Below are 25,910 nucleotides of genomic sequence, written 5' to 3'. Positions count from 1 at the left end.
CCTTCAGTCCGTCGCCGCCGCTCAGCCTCTGTCGCTGCTTGCCTGTTGTCTCTGAAAGCAGCAGCCGCAGCGGCAGAGCGGCAGCTGCGGCGGAAACCTCGCTGCTAAGCCTGTTTGCCTAAAATGGCGCGGCTAGTCGGGAGCTAAAAGACGGAAAGGGCTAGGAGGACCGGCTAGCAAGGCTGAGGGGGAAGTCGAGGAAAGCAATCTGGGTAGATGGAAGCGAGAGCCCGCACACAGCGAGCTCCTTGCATCGCGTTGCTGACCCCAACCCTAATTACGCCTGTCCAAAGACGGCTGTGTGCGTGTACGTGTGTTGCGGACGTTGTCAAGAACGGTACAAACGTAGACTGGGTGAAGCGCCGTTTGCTGTTGACGTTGTGAGAACTGGACCATGATGGATGCTCAGGCTGGACGTTCTTGCTTCAGAGGGCGGGGGCAGAGGGAGAGCGACGAGCCAAATCGCGATATCCTCTCTCCTTGGTCGGCAAATTTGCGAGAGCTTTGCATCTTCCTTTTTGGTAAACAGCTCTGTTCTGCACATCTTCTGACAAATAATCCCCACGGAATGAAATGAGACGAACTCTCATTGCGTAGGCTTGCCGCTTAGCTGCCTCCGATTTTCTTTCCTGCAGCCGTGGTATCTTTTGCAAGTGACCTTATACGTGCAAAGCAAGACCAATAAATACGGCCACATATTTGTCTTTTGTGGGGCTCTCCCCCCAAAGATTCATTCTGCTGAGTGGAACAAACGTGCAACGCAGCTTTGCACAAGTATCAGACTGAATAATTGGAGCGGGGAGGGCAAGGTTATTTGAAGGCTCGCCAGCCATTTTACCTTTCCCTTATTGACGGCCTCCCCTCACTCCTCTCCTGCCCCGCCCCCTGTATCACTTATTCACAAGTTTTGCTTGCAAATGGCGGTAAGAATTGAAGTCGCGACACTTTGCTTCGCGGTTTATAGGAAAGGAAACTCGCGGAGGGAGGAGGCGAAGCGGTAAGCGGTAGTTATGTGGCTGTGATCCAAAGCCTTACGCGTGATATAAGAATCGTAGGTGAGGAAGAGAAGCGAGTGGGAGAGAGAAAATAGATTCGATGCGCCGCCGGTCGGCTCCCCCTCCCTGCTCCGGGGAATGAGAGCGAAGTATGAAGCCACATCGTCTCTTCAAAGAAGGTAGCCGAGAGGGACTCCCTGACCATTCAAGGACGCGGCAGGAAAGCATTTTGCATTCCTGGGGCTGCACGGAAGTTGGCTGGGGTCCTGGAATCCTTCCCTCTTCCTTGCGTTCTCCTTAGCGTTTCATTTCCCTCTGCTCTTGCAACAGCCACGGGCACACCACCCCTCTGTTTCCCAGGGGTTGGGTTCCCCCTTCCTTTCAAAGACAGCCTTCCAGGGAGATGAGCCGGAGACGAGCGAAGAGCGCCCCGCCCCCCCCACCACCCGTATTATCTTGGGGCAGGAATCCTTCGCTGGATACCGTCGCCTGACCCGTTGATGTACGCAGGAGCGCCGCTCTGCTGACACAGCGTTTTGTTTACGCGAGTCCGGATCGCCTCGCCGCACGTGACGGTGCGGGGAGCCTCGAGAGAAACGTGTGCACACGGAAGAGGAAACTAAAAAGCCTTAAAATAGACACTCGATCAGTTCCCGTCTTTGCGGGTGCGTGGTTCTGCCAAACTTCAGCTGTGTTATGCACGACTGCAATATGCATTTTAGATCGGTTTGAGACCTTGTAGGCAAGCGCTTTATAGTTTTATGGTCAAACGAAATGCCACGCGTCTCGGCTAAAGGTCAACCCCCCCCCCCGCGAATCCATGCGGCAGATACTTAAGACTGATGTCTCCTATCTCGCCTCACAGATATGCTTCAAGTCATTGTCCCCCACTCCGCACACAACCGTGGGTTCAAACGTATATGTCCACATTTATTAACCATCCAAGTAATATTTAGTCGCTGCTCGCAAAAGAAACAAATGACTGAAAATACTGCAAATTCCAAGCGCATCTTACGCTATTATTAGATGTAGTATTATCTTGGGCTAAGGCCCATTAAATACAATGGGGCACAGTTCTGAGTAAACATAGCTAGGCTTAGGTCACATCTTCCTTAAACTGCAGAGCCTACTCGTAAATTTCTAAATAAAAGTGGTATAATGAAACTTGAGAGCCAGTGTGCCTTCCCCTATCTGGTGCCCTCCAGCTGTTTTGGACTATGAGTCCAAGCATGGCTAACTATTGGGCATGAGGCTCGGGAAACTGGGAACTTAAGTCCAAACCGTCTGGAGGGCACCAGGTTGAAAAAGACTTGCATAATAGCTACAACGCAGGCTTGGTGAAACTGGCGCTGGACTCCAGTCCCCATCATCACTTGGCAATGGCCATGCTGATGGGAGTGTAGGTTGAACAATACCCGAAAGGCGGAAAGTTTCCACCCCCAGAAGCTTGCTTCCTGGGAAGAGGCTGGGCCATTACCTAACCAAGTGAAAGGACTGTTGTGAGGTCAAAATGGGTACGGAGTGAGCCAGCTGTGCGCCTAGAGTTTGGCAGAGAAAAGGCATTTCTAGTACTTTAGTAGTGAACGAGAGTTCAAGGCGTGTGCATGTGGGGCTACTCACGAGTAGAGGGGTTCAGCTAAGTGTACAGTGTAACATCATTGAAATACACTATAAAATACCCCCCTTTGATTCTTCGCTTTCTGAGGTACAGCTACCGTTCTAGACATGATCCTCCACTGCACGTGGGCTAGTAAGATACCAACTGAATGGGAGATACTAGAGATGGGCAGACTTACTGTCTTGTTTTCAGTTCGAGGGCTGCATTTGCTCCGCTCGGTCAGCGCCACTTGCGCAGCTCAAACCGTGACCCGCCGACATTAAGCATACATGTAGCTTGCTAAAGCTGGAGCCGCCTGCAGTTCAGCTGACGACGGGTTTGTGGTTTGTGCAGTGGAAACTGGCAGGCTGCCAAAAGGAGCTGGAGGTGGAAAGAGTAAAGGCGCCAAAAGGGAACTCGTGCGCTAGCTGCATTCCCCCCCCCCTTCCTGGCTCGGTGGAGCTGGCTGCGTCTGGCCGCGGCTTCCTCTCCTGCTATTTTGCTTTCACCTTTTTAGTGCAACACTAGCTATCAATAAAAGCTTCCTCTTACAATAGTGGATCGCGGGAGAGCGGTTGGGGCGTGGGGGTGGGGGGAGGCGAGGAATGACTGCCGCTCCAAATGGCTTTCCCTGATCCCTTCGTCCCCAGGAGGCAAGAGCGAAGCTGCTGGTTTTCCTCGGAGTCCTGGCCGCGGGCATCAGGTTTTCCTAGTTTGCAAAGGCAGGAGCGTGCTAGCACAACTTTGCTTCTGCGCCTGCCGCTGGCATCAGTGGCTGCCAAAAGTCTGTTGTCGTTGTGAGGGAGATGCAAACGTTTCCCTTTTCGAAGGGAGAAAGAAAAGGCGACGGCGGCAGAGAGGGGGGAGGGGAAGAATCAAACGGCCAAGTTGGGCCTGTGTTTGTCTGCCTCACAATGTCACGGAGCGGCGGCCAGGGGTGCCCTGAGAACTGGGTGTTCAGCCAGACACGACGCGCGCCGGGACTGCTTTCCTCAGCCTGCCCTGTAACCTGAGCGCAGCAGGCTGGGTGGGGGAAGGGAAGCTTTGCTCAGCAGCAGACACGGAGCAGGTTGCCGCTTGCACGCCCTTTTGCACGCTCGCCGCCTTCCTTTTGCAACGAAACCAACTCTCGAGCAGCCTGACGGCTTTGTCAGCCAGTCACCTCCGGGAAGGAAATTCCGTGGCCTATTTGGCTGCTCCGAGTTTGGCTTTAGATGCCTTGGGTCACATTCTCGCGAAGCGAGCGGACGAGCACGCCTAATTCTTAAAGAGGTGGTGCGTAATTTCCACTCCCTTGAGGCGCGCGCGCGGCGGGGGGGGGGTCAGCTCTGGCTGGTACCAACGGAAGCTGCTGCTATAGCCACTAAGAAACTCCAACCGTGTTATTTAGCATGCGCAAGCTGCCTGTAAATGATGGGAGTCTTTCCAAGCAAGGATGCGGGGACTCGGCGACAGAAAATAAGTGGGTTTTTTTTAACCTTTAAAAGAGCGTGATCACGAGATGTATAGTCTATCCTCTGATGCCCCTTTCTGTTCGTTCTTTCACACGACACGCGCGCAACTTCGAAATTGTCTCCACATCGCTGTGTCTAATGCTAAGTGTTCAACATAAGAGGGCAATTTACGGATGTAGAAGGAAACCGAGGGTTAGGGAAAGGGAAGCATTCCAGTGCATGTGTTGAGGGTGAATGTCTTCACACCAATAGACTAGAAAGGGCTTTTCAATTTCATGCCAAAGCTAATTAGGCTGCGATGTCCAACATACTAATTTAGGAAATGCTCAGTCGAAATACATGTGCACTACTTCGCTATTCATTGCTTTAGGGTGGAGGGGTTCCTCTAAGCAGGAGGAACACTTTGTGAAGCTTCAACCAACTACACCCCTCATCAAAAATCTCTTAATAGCTCAGCAAACATAGCAAAGAGTTTTGTGTCGCCTTAAAGTCTAACTTTTCCCCCTAGTATAAGTTTTCGTAAACTACTTATTAAAATTCAAATGCCTCTATCCTCTAGTTCTTTTTTGGAAACTAGTATTTCAGTGCAATTCCTATGGATGGCCTTTTCATTTAAAATAGCCCCCCCCCCTACTTTAAGCATGGTTCTCACAGCGAAATTAATTCAGTTTTACAAGCTCTAATTCCATGTAAACTTAGTAGCATCCCCCTTTGAAAGGTCGTTGGCCTTTGAAAACGTGCAAATTCTTGTTTCAGTGGAACTTCCCATGTATGTGTAGAATCGGGTTTCAGGTGCGTAGCATTGCTTTGATTTCTCTGGGATTTCCAAAGTAAAGCCTGCATTGCTCGATAAATAAGCCAAACGCTCCTACTTTAAGTACGTTGTGCGTCCATGCTGGTTAAGGCATGCTGGGAGTTGTAGGGCTTTTTCTGTTTAAACAGGCATGTTGTTACGTCAAATACTGCTTAAGTAGGGGGTAAGAGTTCCTTCTATTTAAAATTACACACGAAGCACGACTATGTGACAGGGAACAATCATTTTCCCTCTCTCGGATCCTTTTCCTTTGATGGGCCTTAGGAAGAAACGCTCAGTGAACGGAGACTGAAGAGTTAAAAGTCTGTTGCTTATTGCAATGAAATTACGGCTGGCAGTGGCGCCGCTGTTTGTTCAACAGACCTCCACTTTTAAACAGTTCACAAAAAGTTCATCAGGGCGGCGGCGATTATAAATAACGTATGTATGCATCCCACTGCAATGGTCGATCCTGAAAATGAACAGAAACTAGCAAACGTCTCGCTCAACCCGCGTCCCGAAAAGCTCACGCTGATCAGAGCGAGTGTTCCGCTGTTATTTTGTACAATCTCTGGGAACCGGCTCGGCCGCTGCTCGACGCCCAACTGCAATCTTCTCTGGGCCTCCAAACAGGCCTTTCGCTCCGAATCTGCTGACTCCGCCCTCTCTCCCTTATCAACGCGTTTGGCTCGTGCCACCGGAGTGCAGCAGTGGCAACGATGCTTAAAGAGGGAGTTTTGCAACCGCTTCCGACCGTTGCAAAAGCTCTGCAGCAGACCTGGCTATCCAAGCCTAATGCAGTGCGCCCCTCGCCTGCAAATACTTTTGCCTGAGGCAAGTTTCGTGGCATGGAATAGCAAAGCGGGATGTTTGTCTTGCAGCGGACGGCAACATAGTTTTCTTTTTGTCCTTAGCTTATTTTTCAAGTTACATCTTTTTATTGTAGCTTTTAGGAATCTTGGGCTATCGTATCTATGCCGATTATTGTGCACGCTGCCTTTGACCTTTTGTTTTTTTCACCTAGCAAGCCTTTACATTCAGAGCGCAGCTTCACGAGCATAGGGCGCTCCTAAACGCACGTCTCCTTGGAAGCAAGCTCCGCCTTCCGATAGAACTTCGAAATAAACGTGCTCTAAGATTGCATTGTTGCAGGTATTTTAAGTTTTTGCAACCCGTATGCGATTTGAGAAGGCACACCACCTGATGGCAACAGTACCCTTTCAGCAAGGAAACCAAGAGCCGTTCCTCTGATAAGAGTATGCTCCCTGACATGCCTTCTCTTTTAAGAAGAAAAGGGGGGTGGAGGAAAGAAGGAGCGGCGCCCCCCGTCAGACAGCCCTATCTATTTGGACTTTGTGTCCACTCCATTCCTTACAGATGAGGCAGCGCACTGGGCGGCTACTAACCGTATGTAAAACTCTAAATCACTCTCTCCAGGTTGTGGCTGCTCCCTCTGAAAACATTGCAAGCGGTGCATCTGGAAAACAGTAAATCTATTCTGCAAAACCTGTCTTTCCAGTGGAATAACTCTGAGTGATAGTACAATATTTCCTCCTAGCTTCTGTGGTGGTGGTGGTGGTGGTGGTGGTGGTGGTGGTGGGGAGTCTGAGGAGAACGAAGGGTAAGAGTAAGGTGTAGTTTCCTTTTCTTCAAGTAGTTTTGGCTGACTTCGTTACTATCCCAAGCTAGCTGCTACGGAGGAAGGGCGGGCAATGTACCATTGCATTAAAATACATTTGCTCCGTGCGTTGGATTCTACACAAAGGGCTTCTTCAAGAAATTGAGGGGCGGCGACGGGGGAGGGGAGGTGCGGGGAGACACGACGACTGAGGGATGTTTGAGCGAAGACCACTTGCTTGGCGTTTATTCCTGCGGGCCTCTCTGATCGTGTGTGGTCATTGCGTAAAACTCAGTTTGGGTTTCCTTCCCCGCTCCCTTCTTAGTGTAGCAGGAAGAGTTGACGCGCATATTTTGGTGCCTGAACCAAGCACGTTAACTTAAGCTTTTTAGTTGAGAGAGACGTTGGCATGCGGGCCGGTTTTGTGCTTCTCGATGGTGCTCTCCGTATTCCCGGATTAACCTCATGTCGCTGGTGCTACTGTTTACTTTTGGGTAGTTCCGCTGAGCCTGACTAAGCAAGGGAGCTCCCTGGATTGCCTGCCTAGAGGCCGATCCTCATCTAACCAAGTAGAGTTAGAATTTAAGAGCCAGCTGACTTTGACTGCGACTCTACCGCAAGGAAGTAATTGTGACTGTAGTAGAATTTATACCCTGTACAGGGCGATCTTGAGCATCACGTTTAGGATTGCAGCTATGCAACACAATCTTAAACCCATTTTAATTCAGGAGTAAGTTCCAGTACGTTCACTATGTCTTCGTTCCTGGAAAGTATGTTTAGGATTGCAGACCTAGGGTGTCTTAATAATTATTTTTTAAGCGTTGGTACCCTTCCATTAGTGCAGAGCCCTGTGTATGTGCTCACTTTTTTCCTTTTGGCTAGAGAAGAGCTGAAGGAGTATCCTGTGCATTAAAGGCTCCCCCTACTTATTAACCCAGCATTTAACAGCGGGATGTGGGCTGAAGCTCAGTCAAAAGAAACGACTGAACCTCCAAAGAGCAATTAAAATCCGGCACTGGAATAAATCATGCGCCGCGATAATCGTGTTAATAAAACGCAGCTTGTCCTGACACTTCACTCATGCAGCAAACTAGAATTTAATGCGGGTGGAGATGGCTCGTTCGGGGAGGAAATAAAGGCAGGCGAGGCCCTTCTGTTGCTGGACGCGAAAATCCGGTTGCCTTTCACCTGCCTTCCCCTGCTGCACGCAGCGCCGATCCTTTCGGACTGCTAATGCTTCTCCAGTGAGCCCGCTAATGATTTCTTTCCCTGGAGTGAGCAGGCGTCATTGAATTACTGAAAGCACTCAAAGCAGCAGCACAGCAACAACAGCTCCAATGGTAAAAGCCACCAGGGTTTGGTTACTTAATCAAATCAAGGGGTGGGGAGCTTACCAACCTACTTACTATTTTTAACCCTTTTCTGGGTTAGGATGTGAACTTTTACTCCAGGAAAATTAAATTGTTGCTTTTTCAAAATTAGAACCTCTTGTTTGTCTGTGGTATTCCAGTTCTTCAGGGCACAAGGCATCCTCCTTCAATCTTTTCTTGGAGGCAGGAACCTTGGAAAGTTCCTTTAAACTGGAAACAGGTATTTACTGGTGGTTTATTACATGTCTGAACCAACCAGTAACTGAAGTTCTTTGGGTGGTGTAAAATGTAAAATACAAGGTAACAATAAAACCCTAATAAAACAAGTCAGGCAAAAGCAAGTTAAAATCCCCAACAGCACATACATATAACAATCACAAATGCAACATAAGTAGCAGGGTTCAAACTATGGACTAGTCTAAAATGCATTTTATAATGCCTGGAAAAATAAAAAGGCCTTCACCCACTGCAAGCGGCTCAGGGGAGGGCTATTGTGCAGACAGGGCAGCCTCACCAAAAAGCGAAAAGCCACCTGCTTTGTCAGTTGCTGGGGGCCTCTGGAGAAGAGCCTCAAATAATGGCCTTGGGGCATGGGTGAGCAACATGTGGGTGTCATGTGGCCCCCATGGCTGTCCTTGTAGCATCCTGCTAAATTTGCCACAGTGGCAACAGTGCGGTTTTTATATGGGGGTATTTCTTTTGTATTTGTTCAGCAAACAAATTTGGTGCCTATTTCTACTTGGCCTGGGTATGAACCCTACTGGTATCTGGAAAAGGGAGTGTGTTGCCCAGCCCCTGGAAGTTGCTGGACCCTGCTTGTGGATCTGGGTAAATACATGTGGAAGGGAGATGCTTCTAACCCAAAGCCATTTATTAAGGTGAATGACTGTGTGTAGCAGACCTTCAGTCTCACTCCATTACTTCCTATGATTTAATGTGTAGAATTCTTTTTGTTGGAGTATCTTTGTGGACACAACCAAATTGTATGAACTCTGTGTAAGATCCAGAAAGTGTTAAGCATCCCTGATGTCAGTTGGTTGAGACCAATGGGACTTTGGCTGGATATTGACCATTATTTAGATTAAGTCTAAATATATCACAACAAGAAGTGAACCCAGAATGGTGAGGCCATTAATTGCAATGGGACAGGGATGTTCATACATTGCTTGATTGCACTTAGTGTATTTAGAACTTATTTTGTTGCATGGGGGAAGAACCCACTGCTGTTAGGAACAGTGCGAACGATCTATTTCTGTTTAGCAAGACTTTAAAAAGCATCAACAGGGAATTTACCCAAAGGTAAGTTCTTCTATAGCCTGTAAAAATTATTCAGGTTCCTAACACCCCTGTTGAAATCAATAGGATGTAAAAGTGGTTACTTTGGGGTGGATTTTTGCTTTTGCTGTTTCCTTAATACTTTTCACAGCTTCACTGTTTGTTTCATTGTAAACTTCAATTACTTTTGGATGCTACCTTAAGCAATTTTAATTAGCAAGGTGATAGATAAAGAAGATACCATTGCTGTTTGTTGAATTTTATTCTGTTTGCGAGTTTTATTCTGACTGATACAAAATTGTTACTTGCAGTGAATAACGTCATCAGTATATACTGCATAGTCTGGATGCAGCAACCTTTGCAGAGAAAGGAACTGGATGAATTCCTAAGAGAGAGTTTGCTTGGTATCTCAAGGAAAAATGTCTTGCCAGAGTGCAAGTCTGGTGTATTTTATTCAAAGGTATAGAATAGCTTCTACAGTGAATGAAACTTGTTGGGAGAAAACCCCAGTAATGGTAGATTTGTCAAAAACGTGGAATGAACCCTAATTTTCTGAATATGCACTAGGGAAAGAGATCTGTCTCATCTGACCTATAAATGCCCTCAATTTGCTTCTTTTATTGCATGTATTTTAACTAGGCAGCTCACAGTCTTTATCAATCCTGCATTCATTATTAATTATCCAGAGGGAGGCGGGTGATTCTGTTGTGATGGTTGTACGCCTCCTAGGCCAATCTTCTTAACTCTTTATGTTTTTTGTTTTTGTGTTTACATAGATTATAAACACGTGTGAAGAAAGGCCTCTGTTCTAAGGCGACGTCATGCTTTCTGCAACTCCCCTGTATGGTAACGTTCATAGCTGGATGAGCAATGAAAGGGTCCGTATGTGTGGGATTAATGAAGACAGGTAAATATTTAAGATTCAGTAAACTACCTGATACTTCTTTGGAGTTTCAGAGTTCATTTGCCCTCATGTTGCTTTAGTAGACAGCTGCCTTTTTGCATGGAGATGGGTCCATAGAGAGGTCATTTATGAGGCAGTAGTGGGTAGAGAGAGAAGGCTTAGATGTGGTGGGTGCCAACTAGCCTCTGATTTACTGTTTTAACATCCAGTATTGCTTAGGAAGCTAGAAAGGGCCTTGCAAGAGCCATTTGTGTGCGTGCCCACATGAGCGCATGGACACACTCACATTCTTATGAGTGCATGCATATTTATTAGGAACCAAGTCTTAATGTTCTGGTTCCATGTTTCCTTTGAATTGTGTGACTGTCCCCATAATATGCTCTGTTAAGTAAGGTAAATAATATCTAATTTTTTCTTAGGTATTTGGATAACTTTCTACTAGCATAAACAGGATAGTTTGGCCCCTGTCCAGAGAAAGTTCATTGTGCTTAAGCTGCATTGAAATCAATTAGAGAAGTTAGTCATGATACTTTTGGATGGTACTATTGAGCACTATTAACTTTCTTTGGATTCAGGCCTTGGACAAATAAATCTCATCAAAGATAGGTTTGTTAGATACTTGATGAGATACCTTACTTTGAGTAGTTACAACCCAACAGGTACAATACATGTGTGGGTGAACTTTACTTCAGCATTATGGTCTTTCAGAAAATATAGTCAGGGATAGAGGATCCCCTTTGGTCATCTCATAATTGCTCTGATGGCCTGTTTGGAAGCTTTGCACAGCAAGTACTCAGTACTGAAACACTCAGGAGGATTTTGGTGCTGCATGTTGTTGCCAGATGCCAAAGAAAGGAGATACACATGAACTCTACGCTATCTACTATACTGTCTACTACTGCTGTAGCTTTGGTTACAACTTTAATAGGTTCAAACAGGAAAGATGTGAGGGTTGCTTTTTCCTTAAATTTGATCGTGCCACTTTAAATATCTATAGGATTAGAACTGGCTCTTCTGGGTAATGATGAAACTTTCCTTCTGCTCTATGTCAGCAGATGTGTTCCTGAGATTTGAATATTGGCACCAAGGTGCATTCTTTTATTGGTGTTTTCTATGATAACACGTTCCTGAGCTTCAACACTGCTAAGACACAGATATGTGGCTCACTCTTCAGCATCAAACAGCTGATATTTGTATGATATAAGTGTGTGTTTATTTCCTCCTCCCTGTATTTTTAGATTGAGAATATGTGTGTGCATGTGCATGCATGTTCATAAATGGTACATCGGTATGGTATACTGAATAGCTTGTTCATCTATCCATTAAAGAAAAAAAACTATTAGCGTATGTTGGTATAAGGAAACTTTTTAAATGGTACAAGAGTACAGTAACATAAAACATTTTAAACTATTCAAGGAACAAAGCTCTGTTGGAGAGTAGAGATGATGTTCTTGTACATTGATGTACTGTTAAAGACAACTTAATGCAAACATTGCAGGCAAATCAAGACATCTAAGACATGTTTTACTTGTAAATAAGTGCAAAAAATTCTGTTTCTTATACATAGGAAAATCCCAGTTAATGATGGAGATGCCTCCAAAAACAGATTGGAATTAAGGGAAGAAAATCACCTGAGCCACAGTGTGGTAAGAGACTGATAGCTCACTTTGGCAACAAGCCTTTTATTCTGTTTTTGTATTGTGCTTTCATTTACAAAGGTGCAATCCACTGAGGATGTCCATAGCACTCTACACTTGGAGGAAGATGGGCATCCTATGCAGAGCAGGAGAAGTGTGGCAGAGGTCACCTCTATGCTCCTGCTCTGCAAAGCATTTCAACCATCTATGTTACTTTGGAGGGGGAGGGAAGGAGGCAGAGGTGCTGTAAAGATATGTTCTATCTTTTGTAGTGCCAGTCTCCTTCTCTCCCTGCCTCCCTGGAAGGCCCCTAAACCTTGAGGTTGGTATTGTGACCTTACAGAAGGAGCAGCTTGGTTCTTTCCGTGCTGGCTGCAAGGAGGTTGGGATGGGGTGGGGTTCAATCACAGATCTTCCAGTCCAAGGATGGAGCTTTACTTGCCTTGGAGCTAGGAGTCCTGTGGCCCTCTAGATTCTGTGTAGAGCCCGAAGGATTGCTCTGTCTGTGCTGTTACTAAGAGATTGCTTTTGGAAATTGGGTAATTACAGTCTTAATACTGGGTTAAGGGTGTATTATTCTGAGGCATAAACACGGTCTTTTAGTTCATTTGCTAGCATACTGGTTCTTATAAAGAGTCTTAGAACACAATCCTATGGAAGTTTTGTGCCCTTTAGTACTTCTGTTCAGTGATATACTTAATGAGATATCATGAGAACTCCTAGGGTGGATTCTGGTGTCACATAAGTAGAAGTTCTTTCATGTGGCAGGACTTATTTGATCTGTACTGTAACACTCTGCCCTTCCAGATCTTATCTGGGGAGCATGGTTAGGGTTTTGGGGGAAGGGCAGTCACTTTCTTCCTGCACTTGCTGGCAAAGTTCTTTCACTGGAAAAATGTCACTGGATTCTACCTTAAATAATATTGCACAATATATTAAAGTTATTTTTTCCAGACATAAAAATAGTGATTGCCAGTTTAATTGATTAGTTTTTAATGTATTTTAATTGGCTTGTTTTTATGTTTGTTTTGCATTTCACTATTGCTAACAATGTTGACAGGCATTTTTGACACAAAGATGGGCTATTAAATAAATAAATACATACACAGACTAATAAAAGTCTTGAGTTGCTAGAACTGGATTTTGTGCCCCAGTCATGTCATTGATAGAGATGCACATGGGGGCCATATGTATGTTCCAGTGAGCTCCCTGGAAGAAAGGTGGGATTCAGATATAATGGAATGGGGTGATGCTTTCCAACCTTGGTCCTATGGGGAGGAATGCAGTAGCAGCCAAGAGGGCACACCCCCATCCAACCTGCATGATTTCTTTAGGGTACTCAGCTGTGTGGCTGTAGGTGTTTTTGTTGTCCCTTTCCATTTAGGTGTGGAGTAGATGCAGCAGAGCTCTGGCTGTATTTTGAAACTTCAGGTAGTACAGATTCTCTGCTAGGTGATGTCATAGGTAGCAGCTAACTACTGTTGAGAGAAGGGAAAACTAGTAGGGCCTGTGGTTGAGAGCCACTGTGATATAGTGGTTAAGGGCACAGGTCTGGGACTCAGGCAGTCTGGGCTCTAGTTGCTGCTCAGGCATGGAGCCAACTTGGTGACTTGGGCCAGTCACAGAATCTCAGCCCAACCTACCTTACAGGGTCGTTGTTGTGGGGATAAGATTGAGAGCAGCAAGAAGATAATGATGCAAGCCCCTTTCAGTTCTTTAAAAAAAGAAAAGGGCAGGATATAAATGTAATAATTTAATACATGGACTGGTTAGGTGCTATTAGAAAATCAGAGTTTGGGCTCTAAGGATGTTTTAGTGACTGAAAAGACAGTGGGACCTAAGCCCTCACCTGTTTGCACATAATGTTTGTTTCTTCACATAAGTTGGCATATTTTCAGCAATGCAGGGGGCAGAATTTAGAGCAAAGAGACCATGAGTGGGTCTTGTCTTCTCCTATAAACACTTCCTAGTTCCTTATGGGGATGGTGAAGAAATGCACATCTTAGACCCTCTGTGGAGAGGTCGGCCTTTTGAGTTAGTTACAGTGAAATCCTAAAGGTGTATACTTGTAAGTAATTCCCATTAAAGGCACAATCCTAATGCATGTTCAGACAATATAAATTCCTGCAGTGACCTTCATGTCTCAGTCAGCATGATTGGCTGGGGCAAGCAGATATTTTCACAACCTCTTTTCTGTCTGAACCTGCATACGATTGTACAGGTTCAATAAGACTTATTTCTTTGTAACAACATGTACGATTGGTTCTTAAATAATCACTGTTTGGCTATCAGTAGGAAGAGGGATATAAGTCAAATGGTATTTCTGATTTAAATTATTTTTGAAATATAAGTGCATAAAATGTGTAGTTCTGCATCTGAGACTTTTCTTAAGAACATACTCCTGAAAGGACAATGGTTACAGGGGATATGATTGATTTCAATGGGAATATCAGCTGAGTAGCAAAGAATTTAGGAGATTATTGTTTGGAGGTAGAATCCATGTAGATGTTTGCTAAGTATGAAAGGATCTAAATGCCTATCCAGCTAATCTTAATTAATTTTTTTTATCAAGCTTGGCAGATGACAGACAGGCTCTTTAAATGCAAGTGTGAAGCAGCCTATAATTTAAAAATGTTTGATTTCTTTCATCCCTTGGCATTTATCAGTTTAATCACCCCACATTTGTTTTAAACAATGAAAAATGTATTTACTTTCTATTGTTTCCTGTCATTTAAAAATGTATATGTAGTCCTGAGCAATACTCTACTTAATGCCAAAGTAACGTTTTTCTTCTTCTACATAGGTGGATGCAACGGGAGTGCATCGCATTGACAGCCTTGCAGCTCTGAACATGGACCGGTCTGGACTTATGCGGGAAGGGCTTAGAGTCCCCAGTAGTATTGTCTATTCCAGTTTATGTGGACTTGGTGGAGAGAAGCCCCGGGATGCTACAAGTGCTATTGCTGGCCTTGGATTTGCTCCTGAAAGAAATCCAGAGATACAGTTCAAGTCTAATCCCACCGAAGCACTTGAAAATGCAGCTGGAAAACCTCCAAACGGCTTCAATGCTATGTACAAAACACCTCCTGGAATACAAAAGAATTCTGTTCCGAGTGGGGAGACCTTAGGCTTGGACAGAAGCTCAAGTGAAAAACAAAGTCCTCTCAGTGTCAATGGTGCTAGTTACCTGAGGCTACCCTGGGTAAATCCGTACATGGAGGGTGCTATTTATCCTTTTCTTGAATCACCAAATAAGTATTCGTTGAATATGTATAAGGCCTTGCTACCTCAGCAGTCCAATTACACCTTGCCACAGCATCTGACCTACTCACCTGTATGTACAAATGGTGAACGTTTTTTATACCTGCCACCTTCTCATTATGTTGCTCCCCACATTCCATCGTCATTAGCTTCACCAATGAGGATCTCAGCTGCATCAGCGTCTCCCGCAATCCCCCCTCTAGGACACTGCCCAGAAAAAAGCTTGTCTTGGAAGATGGGAGTTAGTCCTGGAAATCCTGTGGATACTCATGCCTATCCACATATTCAGAACAGCAAACCACCCAGAGTTCCATCTGCTAAGCCAGCAGCTAATAATATGCCAACAGACCCTACTGTTCTGCTGTCCCATTCACCAAGACCATCACCTCGAGTCCATCTTCCCGCACAGGTTGGGGATGCTTACTCTGAGTTCCATAAACACTTTTCTAGAATATCAACATCTCCTTCTGCAGTTGCACTCCCAAAGCCATATATGAATGTAAGCAATGAATTTCCTACTTCAAGAGTTCCTACTGGAAAAGCTCCCAAAACACATGACACAAGTGAAATTTCTCAGCAACCTACAGGGCATCCAAGGAAAACAGGTCATGACAGAAAAGACAGCAGATCACCTCCTTTATTAGAAAAACAACCAACTGTTACCAAAGATATCATAGACAAACCACTGGATTTATCATCAAAAGTAGTTGATGTGGAGACAACCAAACCTGATCATGTTAAGAAAATGACTCCAACTGTCTTAGTTCATAGTAGGGCTGCTGGTGGGTTGGTTTTACCTGGAAGTGATCTTCCAAAAGAAACAGTTTCTCCTGGAAATGGTTGTCCTGTTTATAGACCTGAAATAATTAGTACTGCACCTTCCTCTTGGGTTGTTCCTGGTCCTGGTCCCAATGAGGATAACAGTGGTAAAAACATCCAGTTGAAAAACAAAACATTGGACTGGGTGACACCACAACAACGAAGTTCCTCTTGTCCTAGAATGGGAGGGACAGAAGCAGTTGTCAGTAATATTTCAGGTGCGGTATCAATTGGAGGTCGCCCAGCATCTGCTTCTCCAGCTCCAAATGCCAACATAGATTGCCCTAAGACGAACAGCTCAGAAGAAACTACAGCATCTGTCATACAACATATAGGACAGCCTTTAGCAATGCCATCTTCAAAGCATAGTAATAAGGCAGCTAAATGCAATAATCAAGAACCTATCTTTAAAGCAAATGAAAGCACTCTTGCTCCAAGTTCCATATTTTTCCCTCCAAATGATGCATTCCGATCTCCACCATTGCCCTATCCAAGAAGCTATCTCCCATATCCAGTTCCAGAAGGTTTAGCTATAGGCCCTTTGTCTCTACATGGGAAAGGGCCTGTGTATCCTCACCCAGTCCTGTTGCCTAATGGCAGTCTTTTCCCTGGGCATCTGGCACCCAAACCCACCATTCCATATAGCCTGCCAACTGGTAGAGGTGAATTTATGACCTATCAGGATGCATTAGGTATGGGGATGGTGCATCCCATGTTGTTACCACATTCAGCTTTAGAGTTAAAAGATGAAAAATCAGAAAGAAGATCTAGATCCCATGAAAGGCTTCGTTATGAGGACTCTGCTTTAAGGAATAGATTGCCAGAGATGCTGGAAACCAGCACAAAGCTACATTTTGAAGTACCTACTACAGACAGAAATGTGAAATCACACCAAAGTTCAAGTCATAGTAAAACTGCTAAAAGTGACAAGCACATGTTTGCAGAACTGAGAGAAGACCCAGATGTGAAAGGTGAAACAAATCTAGCAAAGCCCACTTTTCCCCTTGAAAGTAGTACTCAAACAAATGATCCCACAAAACACAAGGTGGAACAGGCCTTTCAACACAGAGACTTTATTGTAATGAGAGAAGAATGCGGAAGAAATAATTTCCATGAAGTTTACAACTTTAAGCAAGCCCAGAACCCACACCCATCAATGTTCAGCTTGAGAAAGGATGATCTTGCACTAAATCAAAATAGAGAGCGGTTACCAGTGCCCCCTTCATCTGTGTTCTTGGAGACTGCTCATGGGAATGATGGCCTGGCAATGTCTTTCTGCAAAATGCCAGAAGATGCTAAACAGCTTTGTGTGGGAAATACACAGTCAAGTATTGACATCCATCAGACATATGCCAAAGATGGGACTGAGGGTGCTGAATCTAATGATGGCAAACTTCTGAAACCTAAGCCATCTAAACTGGCAAAGAGAATTGCAAACTCAGCTGGTTACGTAGGTGACCGATTCAAGTGTGTTACAACTGAACTGTATGCAGATTCTAGCCAACTGAGTAGAGAACAGCGGGCTCTGCAGGTGAGTCTCTGAGGTTTAACTACTAAAGTAATTTTTAATTATAAGGTCACAGTTAAGAATGAAATGTGATACGTTGCAGAGGCTGGGGAATGTAGGTATATGCTTCAAATTTAAGTCTACCTTGACACAACTAGGAATGCTAAACTTGCATATATTTGAGTTCTGCTATGAAGCTGGGAAAGTTGAGCATTAATAGATATGAATTGTATGTTGTTAATTAGTATTTTAATTAACATAAGCATAACATCTGGTAATGAAGGGGAACTGAAGAATGCATGACATGTTAAAGAAGAGGAGAAGAGTCTGCCATAGCTTGTCTGTATTTGGCTGTCATTATAAAATAATAAAGTAATGGCAGATGTTTTGATTAATATACCATACATTGCATTTGATAAAGAGGAGTAGCAGCCATAATGTAGTGAGTTTAATGCAACTTCTTTACCAAATAAAACGTAACATAGAGGAATAGAAGCTGTAGTGAATTTCATGTTGAATTATGGCAAGCATTGTAGGTTACTTTTGAATAAAATTAAGGGATGAGTTAAGCCAAATTGTTTTTGCATTGTAAAGAAAAGAATTAGTTGATGCTTATAAAAATGGATGAAATTATCTAAATGATCCATTGAGTGCCCATTTTAATTACATAGATGGAAGGATTACAAGAGGACAGTATTTTATGTCTACCTGCTGCTTACTGTGAGGTCAGTTCTTCAAATTTTTATTACTAGAATCTTGCATAAACTTTGAGTTAAAATTTCATTTCCAAGTACACAGAGGGAAATTGTGGGCCATGATCGTCTTTATTCATTGTACAGTTTATGTTTTTTGTTTGTTATAACCAAAAGACAAAATTTTTAATAAGTGTGTGTGTGTCAGTGTGTGCGTGAGAGAGTATATGCAACACATATTATATGCAATTTACATTTCTTTATGGAGGATCTGTGTATATATTTGTGCATAGATATCACATGCCATGCATACTGAACATCTGAGATTTTAAAATATATGTAATTGTTTGCATCTTAAACCTTGGTTTTGAACAGATCTTTTCATTTGGAATTACTTTCATATAAGGTAAGGTAAATGAAGTAGCTCTTACTGTGAGTCGTTTTTTTTTATATCAATTCTCTTTCTAGCGTGCAATGATGCGCTTCTCAGAGTTGGAGATGAAAGAGAGAGAAGGCCACATAGCAACCAAAGACCCGGAGGTCTGCAGATTCAACCAAGCAGACTGGGAAAACTTGAAAGGAAATAATGAAAAGAAGGCCAAGTCTGTCACTTTGGAAGATACCATTGCTGGGCAAAATGACAATGACAGATGTAAGCAAATTTTTAGATGTGTTTTTGAAGTGTCTGTGCACCTCCTATAGAAGTTTGGAGCAAAACATGGAAGTGCCATAACATAGTTTTTAAAGCGTTTAAATGTAAAAGGTTACTGCATAGCATTAGCAATACGTTCAGTGTTTTCCTTGACAGCAAGCAAAAACGATCTTTGTGTAAACACTGCTCGACACCTGCAGCTTGCTGTTTTTGTAGTTTAAAAAGTTAGTGTGATGTTTCTAAGAAGACTACAGGCTATTGCCATAGGCTGGCAATAAGAGAGATAAATTTAACTATTAATTATATTTATATCTTGCCTTTTCCTTGCAAAGAAACCCAAACCAACTTGCACAACCCTCCTCCTCTCTATTTTATCCTCATAACAACCTTGTGTCATAGGTTAGCCTGAGATTCAGTGACTGGCCCAAAGTCACCCAGTGAGTATTGTAGCCAAGTGGGGACAGTACCCAGATCTCCCAAGTTCTAGTCCAACACTCTAGCCACTACACCATAAAGGATGGTTGAATTACTAGCCCATTTAATCATGAAATAGTCTATTTAATCTTGTGAACTGTGTGAATGTTAAAATAGTTGCAAGGGTCTGGGAGAAAGCCGCTGAATTGTGTTGATCTGTATTGTGAAGTGCATCAAGGTGTAGTAAAAGAGCTCGATCTTTGTCACGGAAAGTAAGGCTATCAATGGCCAGTGGTCATAACAGAGGCAGTGTGTATCTCCGTGTCAGTTCGTGGGCAGTGTGTGAAGATGTACTCCTCTACTGCTCGTGGGCTTCTGCCCATTTCTGGTTGGTCTGATCCAGCAGGGCTCTTCTCCCTTATCTTCAGTAACCTGATGGAAGACTCTAGAGCAGGGGTCCTCAAACTTTTTCAACAGGGGGCCAGTTGAAAGGTGCCAGTGGTGGGCACGGGCTGGCAAATGGGTGCCGGCGGCGCCTGTGGGCCGGCAAGGGGGTGGGGCGAGGCGGGGGCCCGTGGCGGGGCAGTGGCGGACACACGATGCACCTGCTTGCTTGTTCGGTGATTGTTTTCTCCGCGCGAGTCCAAAACTATCTCCGTGCGAGCAAGTCGCCACCTCCCCACGTGCATGTGTGGAGTGAGGCAGGTGGTGGGTGCAGTGAATCCAAAACCTCAGGCGGGCCAGATTTGGCCCACAGGCCATAGTTTTGAGGACCCATGCTCTAGATCAACAGATACTGCACAAATGCTGAATTAGTATTCACAGTGTAGAATTCCATGGCTGCAATAAACTAAAGAATTTTAGAATTCCATGCCCAGTGTACCCAAAATGTACTCATGTGGTACAGTGCTTTGTCTCCTCTCCTTCACAAAGTGGTTATTGGAAAGTGGGTGCTATTAAGTGTGTGAGTGTGTCCATAAGTGGTTTTTTTGGTTGCTGGGGGCTATGGCTAATGAACTGAGCCAATCACAAATTTTAATTACATGCTATTATCTTATTAATTTCTGGATGTGTTCATCACAAACTCAAAGTTCCACTTAACGAATTTCTTTGTATTTTGCAGCACTGTCAGCGTAGGACGAAATAGGCCGGGTGGGCACTTAACTAAGTAATGATAGTGAAAATCTTCTCATCTCAAAGGTGTTAAGCAAGGTTCAGGTAGCAGTGGAACAAGTCCTAAGCTTTCTTTTGAAACTAGACTGATGCTCTGACTCTGTTTGCTGCTCACTTTGTGCTTCCTTTAGTTCAGTAACTGCTTGCACTTCAGAATGTCAGCACACTCCTCATGAGCTTTGAACACTCAAAAGTGTTGTTAAGTTAAAAGGAAAGCAGCGACTGTTTCTGTTTCCTTAGCTGATGTAGTTGGGCAGGTTATACATGGCCTCAGGAAGCAAAAGGGTGATGAGAATAAATTTTTTCTCAAAGGGAGTTGGAGCAAAAGATAGTTAAATGTGGGCAAAGTGAATGTCTGGTCAAGGTTAGACTAAAAGGACTCTTTCTAAGTGTGTATAATGGGTGAGGTTGATTGGGATATACTGTATGTTTGCTTGGGGAGTAACATGTTCCACCTTGTGATTGTGTGATTACATGAGAATACATCTTACTTGAAATAGGCTATCCATGTACATTTCCTGGGATAACTCTAGGAACAGGTTTCAGATGACTTACCCCCTGCAGCTTTTTTTCTTGTGCTTCTGGATTTGCTTCACAAAGTCAGCCTGAAAGCATTAAGCATTAATACTTTTGAAATTGACCCAGATTGGACATCTTATGTTATCCAGAAATTATCATTTACATTACATTCCACCAAACCAAGCCACCATTTATTTCTTGTCACCAATTCTTGTTCTTTTCTGTGCTCCTCATATGCCTTTTTCAGCAGTGCATTCCAGACTTTCAGGATGAGTGGCATCTGGACACCTAGTTAGCTGTCAAGAAGACATTCTGTCCATTTGCTAGAAGCAGAATTTAAATATCTAGCCATTTTAAGGACACAACTTCACAAGAAACAACTGTGTGGTAAGAGGTTTTGTGTCTAAAAGCTAGGTTACATAGTTTGGCTGCCTGAAGATTGTCATCCCATAGCAAACTTTCCATCTCCTCTAGTTGTAGCAAATGGCAGAAATCCCTGCATGCAATTGGGACTTCATGTGAGTTTCCCTGCTAATCCGATGTGAGTGAGGCAGGGAAAGCTACAAAAATTGGGGTCTTCACATGGTCATATGGATGCCTTGCCAGGCTCCCTGTCTGTCCAGATGTTTAATAGTTAATAATAACAGCAGCTACTAGGGGGCTGAAAATGCTGCAGAGTGCCGGCCTCTGGAACCATCCTTATTTCCGGGAATGCCTCTGGGCCCCAGAAAAGGTAAACTGGGGAATGGTAGGGAATGTCCTTAGGGAGGCAGAGAGCAATGGGCAAGGGGAGGAGGGTAAAAGGGATGGAGGCAATCAAAGGGGAGTTTACCTTGTTCATTGGTTAGCCAGTGTAGTTTATTTCTTTTTGGTGTAATGTGCCTTTGGGGTGTGTGTTTTGCCTGGGTGATTATCTTGATGCACTGTCAGCTCATACAGCTGCAAGGAGCCACAGGTTCCATAAGGTTTTTGCTGCCTATAGTATCAGTAATTTATAGTTTAGTTCTTCCTTTCCATGTAGTGTGGTTTGGAGCAAGTTACTCTGACACTGTGTTGCATAGGGTTTTGTTTTTGTTTTTAATTTGTGTGCCAGCTGAGAACATGTTTGCAACACAAATAATTTCTGCATATTTCAGGGCTTATATTCATAAGAAACTTGAAATGTAAGAAGCCAAGATCAAGAAACAGTTGCAAGACTATGGTGAAATTACTTTGAACTAGCCTTTCTGAAAGTAGTGGTGGCAGACCAGTTACACAGTTTCCTGGTTAATAAATGCTGCTATGTTAGACATAGGCCTAGTCCTCATGATAAGGCTTAGAAAAGCTACTAGCTTGTACTGGGTGCTGTTTACCTCTTACACCCTTGGGTGTGGGTAGCCACCTGGGTGTGGCTTGCTATGTCATCTGATATAGTTTATTTTAGGGTATAGTTTATTTTAGGGGGAAACACCCCTCACACAACCCAATAGCAGGCCATGTCACCCATGTTCAGACAACACAAAAAAATTGTGCCCAGGTTAGTAATTGCATTACTGATGTCTACCACATACTGTGGCTTAAGGTATGATGATTGTGTGAACCAGGTCACTTGTTTTAAAAATGCTATTTTTTCAAGGTTGCAGTCATTACAGTGACTATGTCTACAATATAAAGAACATCTTTAGAATGCCATTACAAAACTTTTATTGTTTCTATTGCTCCTTGCAGCAGCTAATACATAGAATTGAGCAAAATACTTCTAGCATTGTGTTTTGTTTTGAGATTTTTATGGGGTGGGGGAGGGTAACTTGGGGCATCTTTAACTTTGGGTCCTTGATACAGACCTTACCAGTAAGCAGAAGTATCTGACATAGTCAAAAGTTTTCAGGTTCAGATTTTGTCATGGAGAGTGGTTTATATTATAATCTTCAGTGACTTGTGCCTAATGAAAACTGATTACTTACAGCCAATTTTGAATCTTACAAGTGGATAAAACTTTGAAATATAAAATGTGTAGTCTTTCTGTTCAGGGTTTCATCCATGCCAGCTTCTGAGATGGTCCATTTTAATCTTTCTGCCTCTGATTTTCTGTCCAGCCTGCCTCCCAACTCTTAGCATCCTCTAGCTTCTAAGTAGGTCTTCACTGGTCTGGCTGGGAGGGTTATGATTGTTTCCTTAAGTCGTTCTCTCCCCCACCCCCTTTCTGGAAACTTTAGAGGTATTTTTGCAAATGGTGAATTAGCTACATAAGAATGGAACGTATGGAGAATGAGTTGAGTGTTAGTACAGTGGTACCTTGGCTCACGAATGCCTCAGTTCATGACCAAATCGGGTCATGAACATAAATTTCATAAAAATTTTCACTCAGGTTGTGAACTCCGCATTGGGTGGCGACTGCGACCACAGCCATCTCCCCCACCCCCAAGTGGGGAGATGGCCACGATTGTGCTGGGGGGGGGGGGGAGATGGCGAGATCGTGCCTGTCTTTCCTGCAGGAGCACAACAACCATGATCTTGGCCATCTCCCCACCAGCACGATCATGCCCGTTTTCCTCCCCCAGCGTGCCCCGTTCACGCCTGTCTCTCCCCCCCCCCGCCCCCATGTGCCGAGATGATGGGTGCGTTTAGGGATGACGGACGTAATTGTGGTTGTGCTGGTGGGGATGGGGAGATGGCCGCGTTTGTGCTCAGGGTGGTGGGGGTGGGGGGAGATGGCCGCGATCTTTGTTGTTCTTTGTCACTTTGCTTCACATTTTTCTGATTTAAAAAAATTAGTTACAGAATGGATTAACCTTACTTACTTTGACTCTTATGGGGAAATTTAACTTGGCTCATGACCAGTTTGGGTCACAACCGGAGTCTTGGAACGGATTAAGCTCGTGAGCCAAGATACCACTGTATATTATGACTTCCAGGTAAGTTATGACTTCCAGGTGGGATCCACTCACACCACAGAATGAGGTATTAGAATGGAGTGTCTCCATTCTATCAGTGATGAGCTATTGTTTTGAAGGTTTCCCTATGAGTAAAAAGGATAAAACACAAGTCTCCACAGGTAGAAAACCAGCAAAGCAGACAACAGCTAACTAAAACCTTTCCCATACTATGCTAGTTTTCTTCTAGTAGGAAGCTTTTTACATGACAGAGCATTTGAAAATGGCATTCCTGCCTGTAATCTGAAGAGCTATACCCCACTGTTACTACCAAGTTTTCTTAAATGTGTAGGGTAGGCTTGAGCAACCTGTTGTCTTCAGCAATTCCTCTTTGGTTTATTAATCTGAAATTAATGCTCTTCCTGTCACATGTTGGGCTTATTACATTGACCGTATTTGTCTGATATAGAAGTGTGAATATGCCATTGTGGCTTATTTCCCTTGCTTCACATAGTGGTTGCCTGCCAGTGGAATTTGCATAATTAGCGTTGCCAGTGTGGGTTGCTGAGTCATGTGAACCTGCACAGCATGGAGTGGGCAGCAGCATTCAAATCAGCTGTGGGCTATTGTTGGGTTGGACTGGGTTGGGTAAATGGCTAACCATAGAATATATGTTAAGATAGTTAAATATAGAATATAAACTTCTGTAAGTTATTTTTCTAAGGTAGGCATTCACAAACCAGTGCGCAGTTGCCCATGAGGGAACTGAAAAACAAGGTATGACAGCCTGATAGAATGCAACTGGCTCCAGACTGATTCTGGATCAGGCTTTTATATGGTGTATTTGCCTTCTATTTTAGATTCTTCAATAACAAACACAAGGAAAACTGAAATTAAGACTGTGAATACTGTTTGTTTCAGTTTTCCTCAGAAAAGTGCCTCTTGAATTCAGGGAGTTAGAAATGTTTGCATAAGATTTTTTAGTCATCTAGCTCTTATGGTTACTTTGAGCTAAGCCGTCATGCCCTAACACAGGAAGACTAGCATGTGGCATCACTACAGTGGAAGCACTGAAGGAAGAAAGGTAGTGGGTAAAGGTAAATATTTATATTTACATTCCACCTTTTTCCTTTCAATGTATGTGAGGTGGCTTACATAATTCTCCTCTTCTGAATCTTTTACTCACAACAGTAGCTCTGTGCAATAAGTTGGGCTGAGAGTCTGTGACTGGCTCAAAGACCCCAGTTAGTTCCATCGCTGAGTGGGGACTAGAATCCAGATCTCCTGAGTCCTACTCCTGCACTCTTAACTGCTACACCACATTAGCTCTCGGATATTCAGGCAACAACAATAAAGCATTTAACAATAAGTTAATATTGTCCTGAAGCGGGGGGACCCCAGATGGCTACTACAAAGAAACGATGGAATGTATTATTTAGAGCACTGGAAAGATCTCCCCCCCCCCCCCGCCCCCAGAAAACCCATATCACTGCTGCTGGCTTCTGGCACCTGCACATTCCTCATAGCTAAATTATACCATGATGGCTATTGCATTGTACAAGCCAGCAGTTGTTATCACTTTCAAGGGCATGTTAAAAAAAACCTGATAAAACACATAGGTCAGTCACTTGTTTGCATGATCAAACAAGCCAGCATGGCTTTAATAAACCACAGTGATGCACTTAGATGGGTGGTGAGTGCCTTGCATAATTAGCTCTGTGGACATAGCTTGTGTTGTCAGAAATTGGGTGGCATGGCTAGTTTGACGGGGAAACAACTTTCAAACAATCCAGTGACCAGCAATGGGTTGTTCGAAGGTGCTTTCCTTCTGAAACAAGTCTTTCCACCTGAGTTCATACGACATGACAAGACTAAGATGCCTGGCATATGTTGGCACGCACCCTATAGTAACTTGATTAATTTTGAGAATGGGTCACTGTCTTTCCTCTCGCCGTTTTCCTTAGAATGAACAGGATGAAACAGACAGTTACAATAGTGAAAAAGTACCAGTTTTGTTTTGATCTTTGACCTGGGGACAGACAGGTCAGTGGAAAGGAATTGTCTGAGGCCATGAGGGACTGCAGCATGCCTTCAGTTTCTCAAGGAATGTTTCTAGCGTGTCCCATTGATCTTCAGTGCTGCTAACCAGCTGAGCACATACGTTCTTTTGCACTTTGCAGGACCCCCTTTGTTAGTACTTCTGTGTGTGTGGGCAATATAGAATGTGAAGGTGTTTTTTAGCACTATTGTGGCTCCTTGTAGTGGGGAGCTGTGTTGCCGTAATTACAGCCTGCCTAAATCCTTGAAAATTAGATTTAGGCACTTGTGCTAAGGGATACCCAAATAGTTTACTATACATAGGAAGTAGACTTATAAGG

General features: G+C 44.0%; 1 protein-coding gene across 11 annotated transcripts in view; it reads left to right on the top strand.

The window, feature by feature from the left end:
* Positions 1–25,910, top strand: part of BCOR (BCL6 corepressor) — a 93,391-nt gene that overhangs the window by 28,038 nt on the left and 39,443 nt on the right. For 3 of the 11 annotated variants that reach the window (XM_044442570.1, XM_044442565.1, XM_044442568.1), the window contains exons 2-6: positions 9,879–10,009; positions 11,574–11,652; positions 14,447–17,254; positions 17,902–17,955; positions 18,391–18,574. In XM_044442570.1, the coding sequence (XP_044298505.1) occupies positions 9,924–10,009; positions 11,574–11,652; positions 14,447–17,254; positions 17,902–17,955; positions 18,391–18,574 (3,211 nt within the window). In that variant the 5' untranslated portion in view covers positions 9,879–9,923. Of the gene's footprint in view, positions 1–923; positions 1,661–4,735; positions 5,992–6,139; positions 6,247–8,859; positions 9,563–9,878; positions 10,010–11,573; positions 11,653–14,446; positions 17,255–17,901; positions 17,956–18,390; positions 18,575–25,910 lie in introns of those variants that run through there. The other 8 variants (XM_044442574.1, XM_044442573.1, XM_044442566.1 and 5 more) reach the window with 7 other exon arrangements.

Source organism: Varanus komodoensis, unplaced genomic scaffold (genome assembly GCF_004798865.1).
Source record: "Varanus komodoensis strain SLA01 unplaced genomic scaffold, ASM479886v1 scaffold4, whole genome shotgun sequence".
Taxonomy (NCBI): domain Eukaryota; kingdom Metazoa; phylum Chordata; class Lepidosauria; order Squamata; family Varanidae; genus Varanus; species Varanus komodoensis.
The sequence above is the reverse complement of the archived record's forward strand: the minus strand, read 5'-3'. Positions and strand labels throughout refer to the sequence as shown.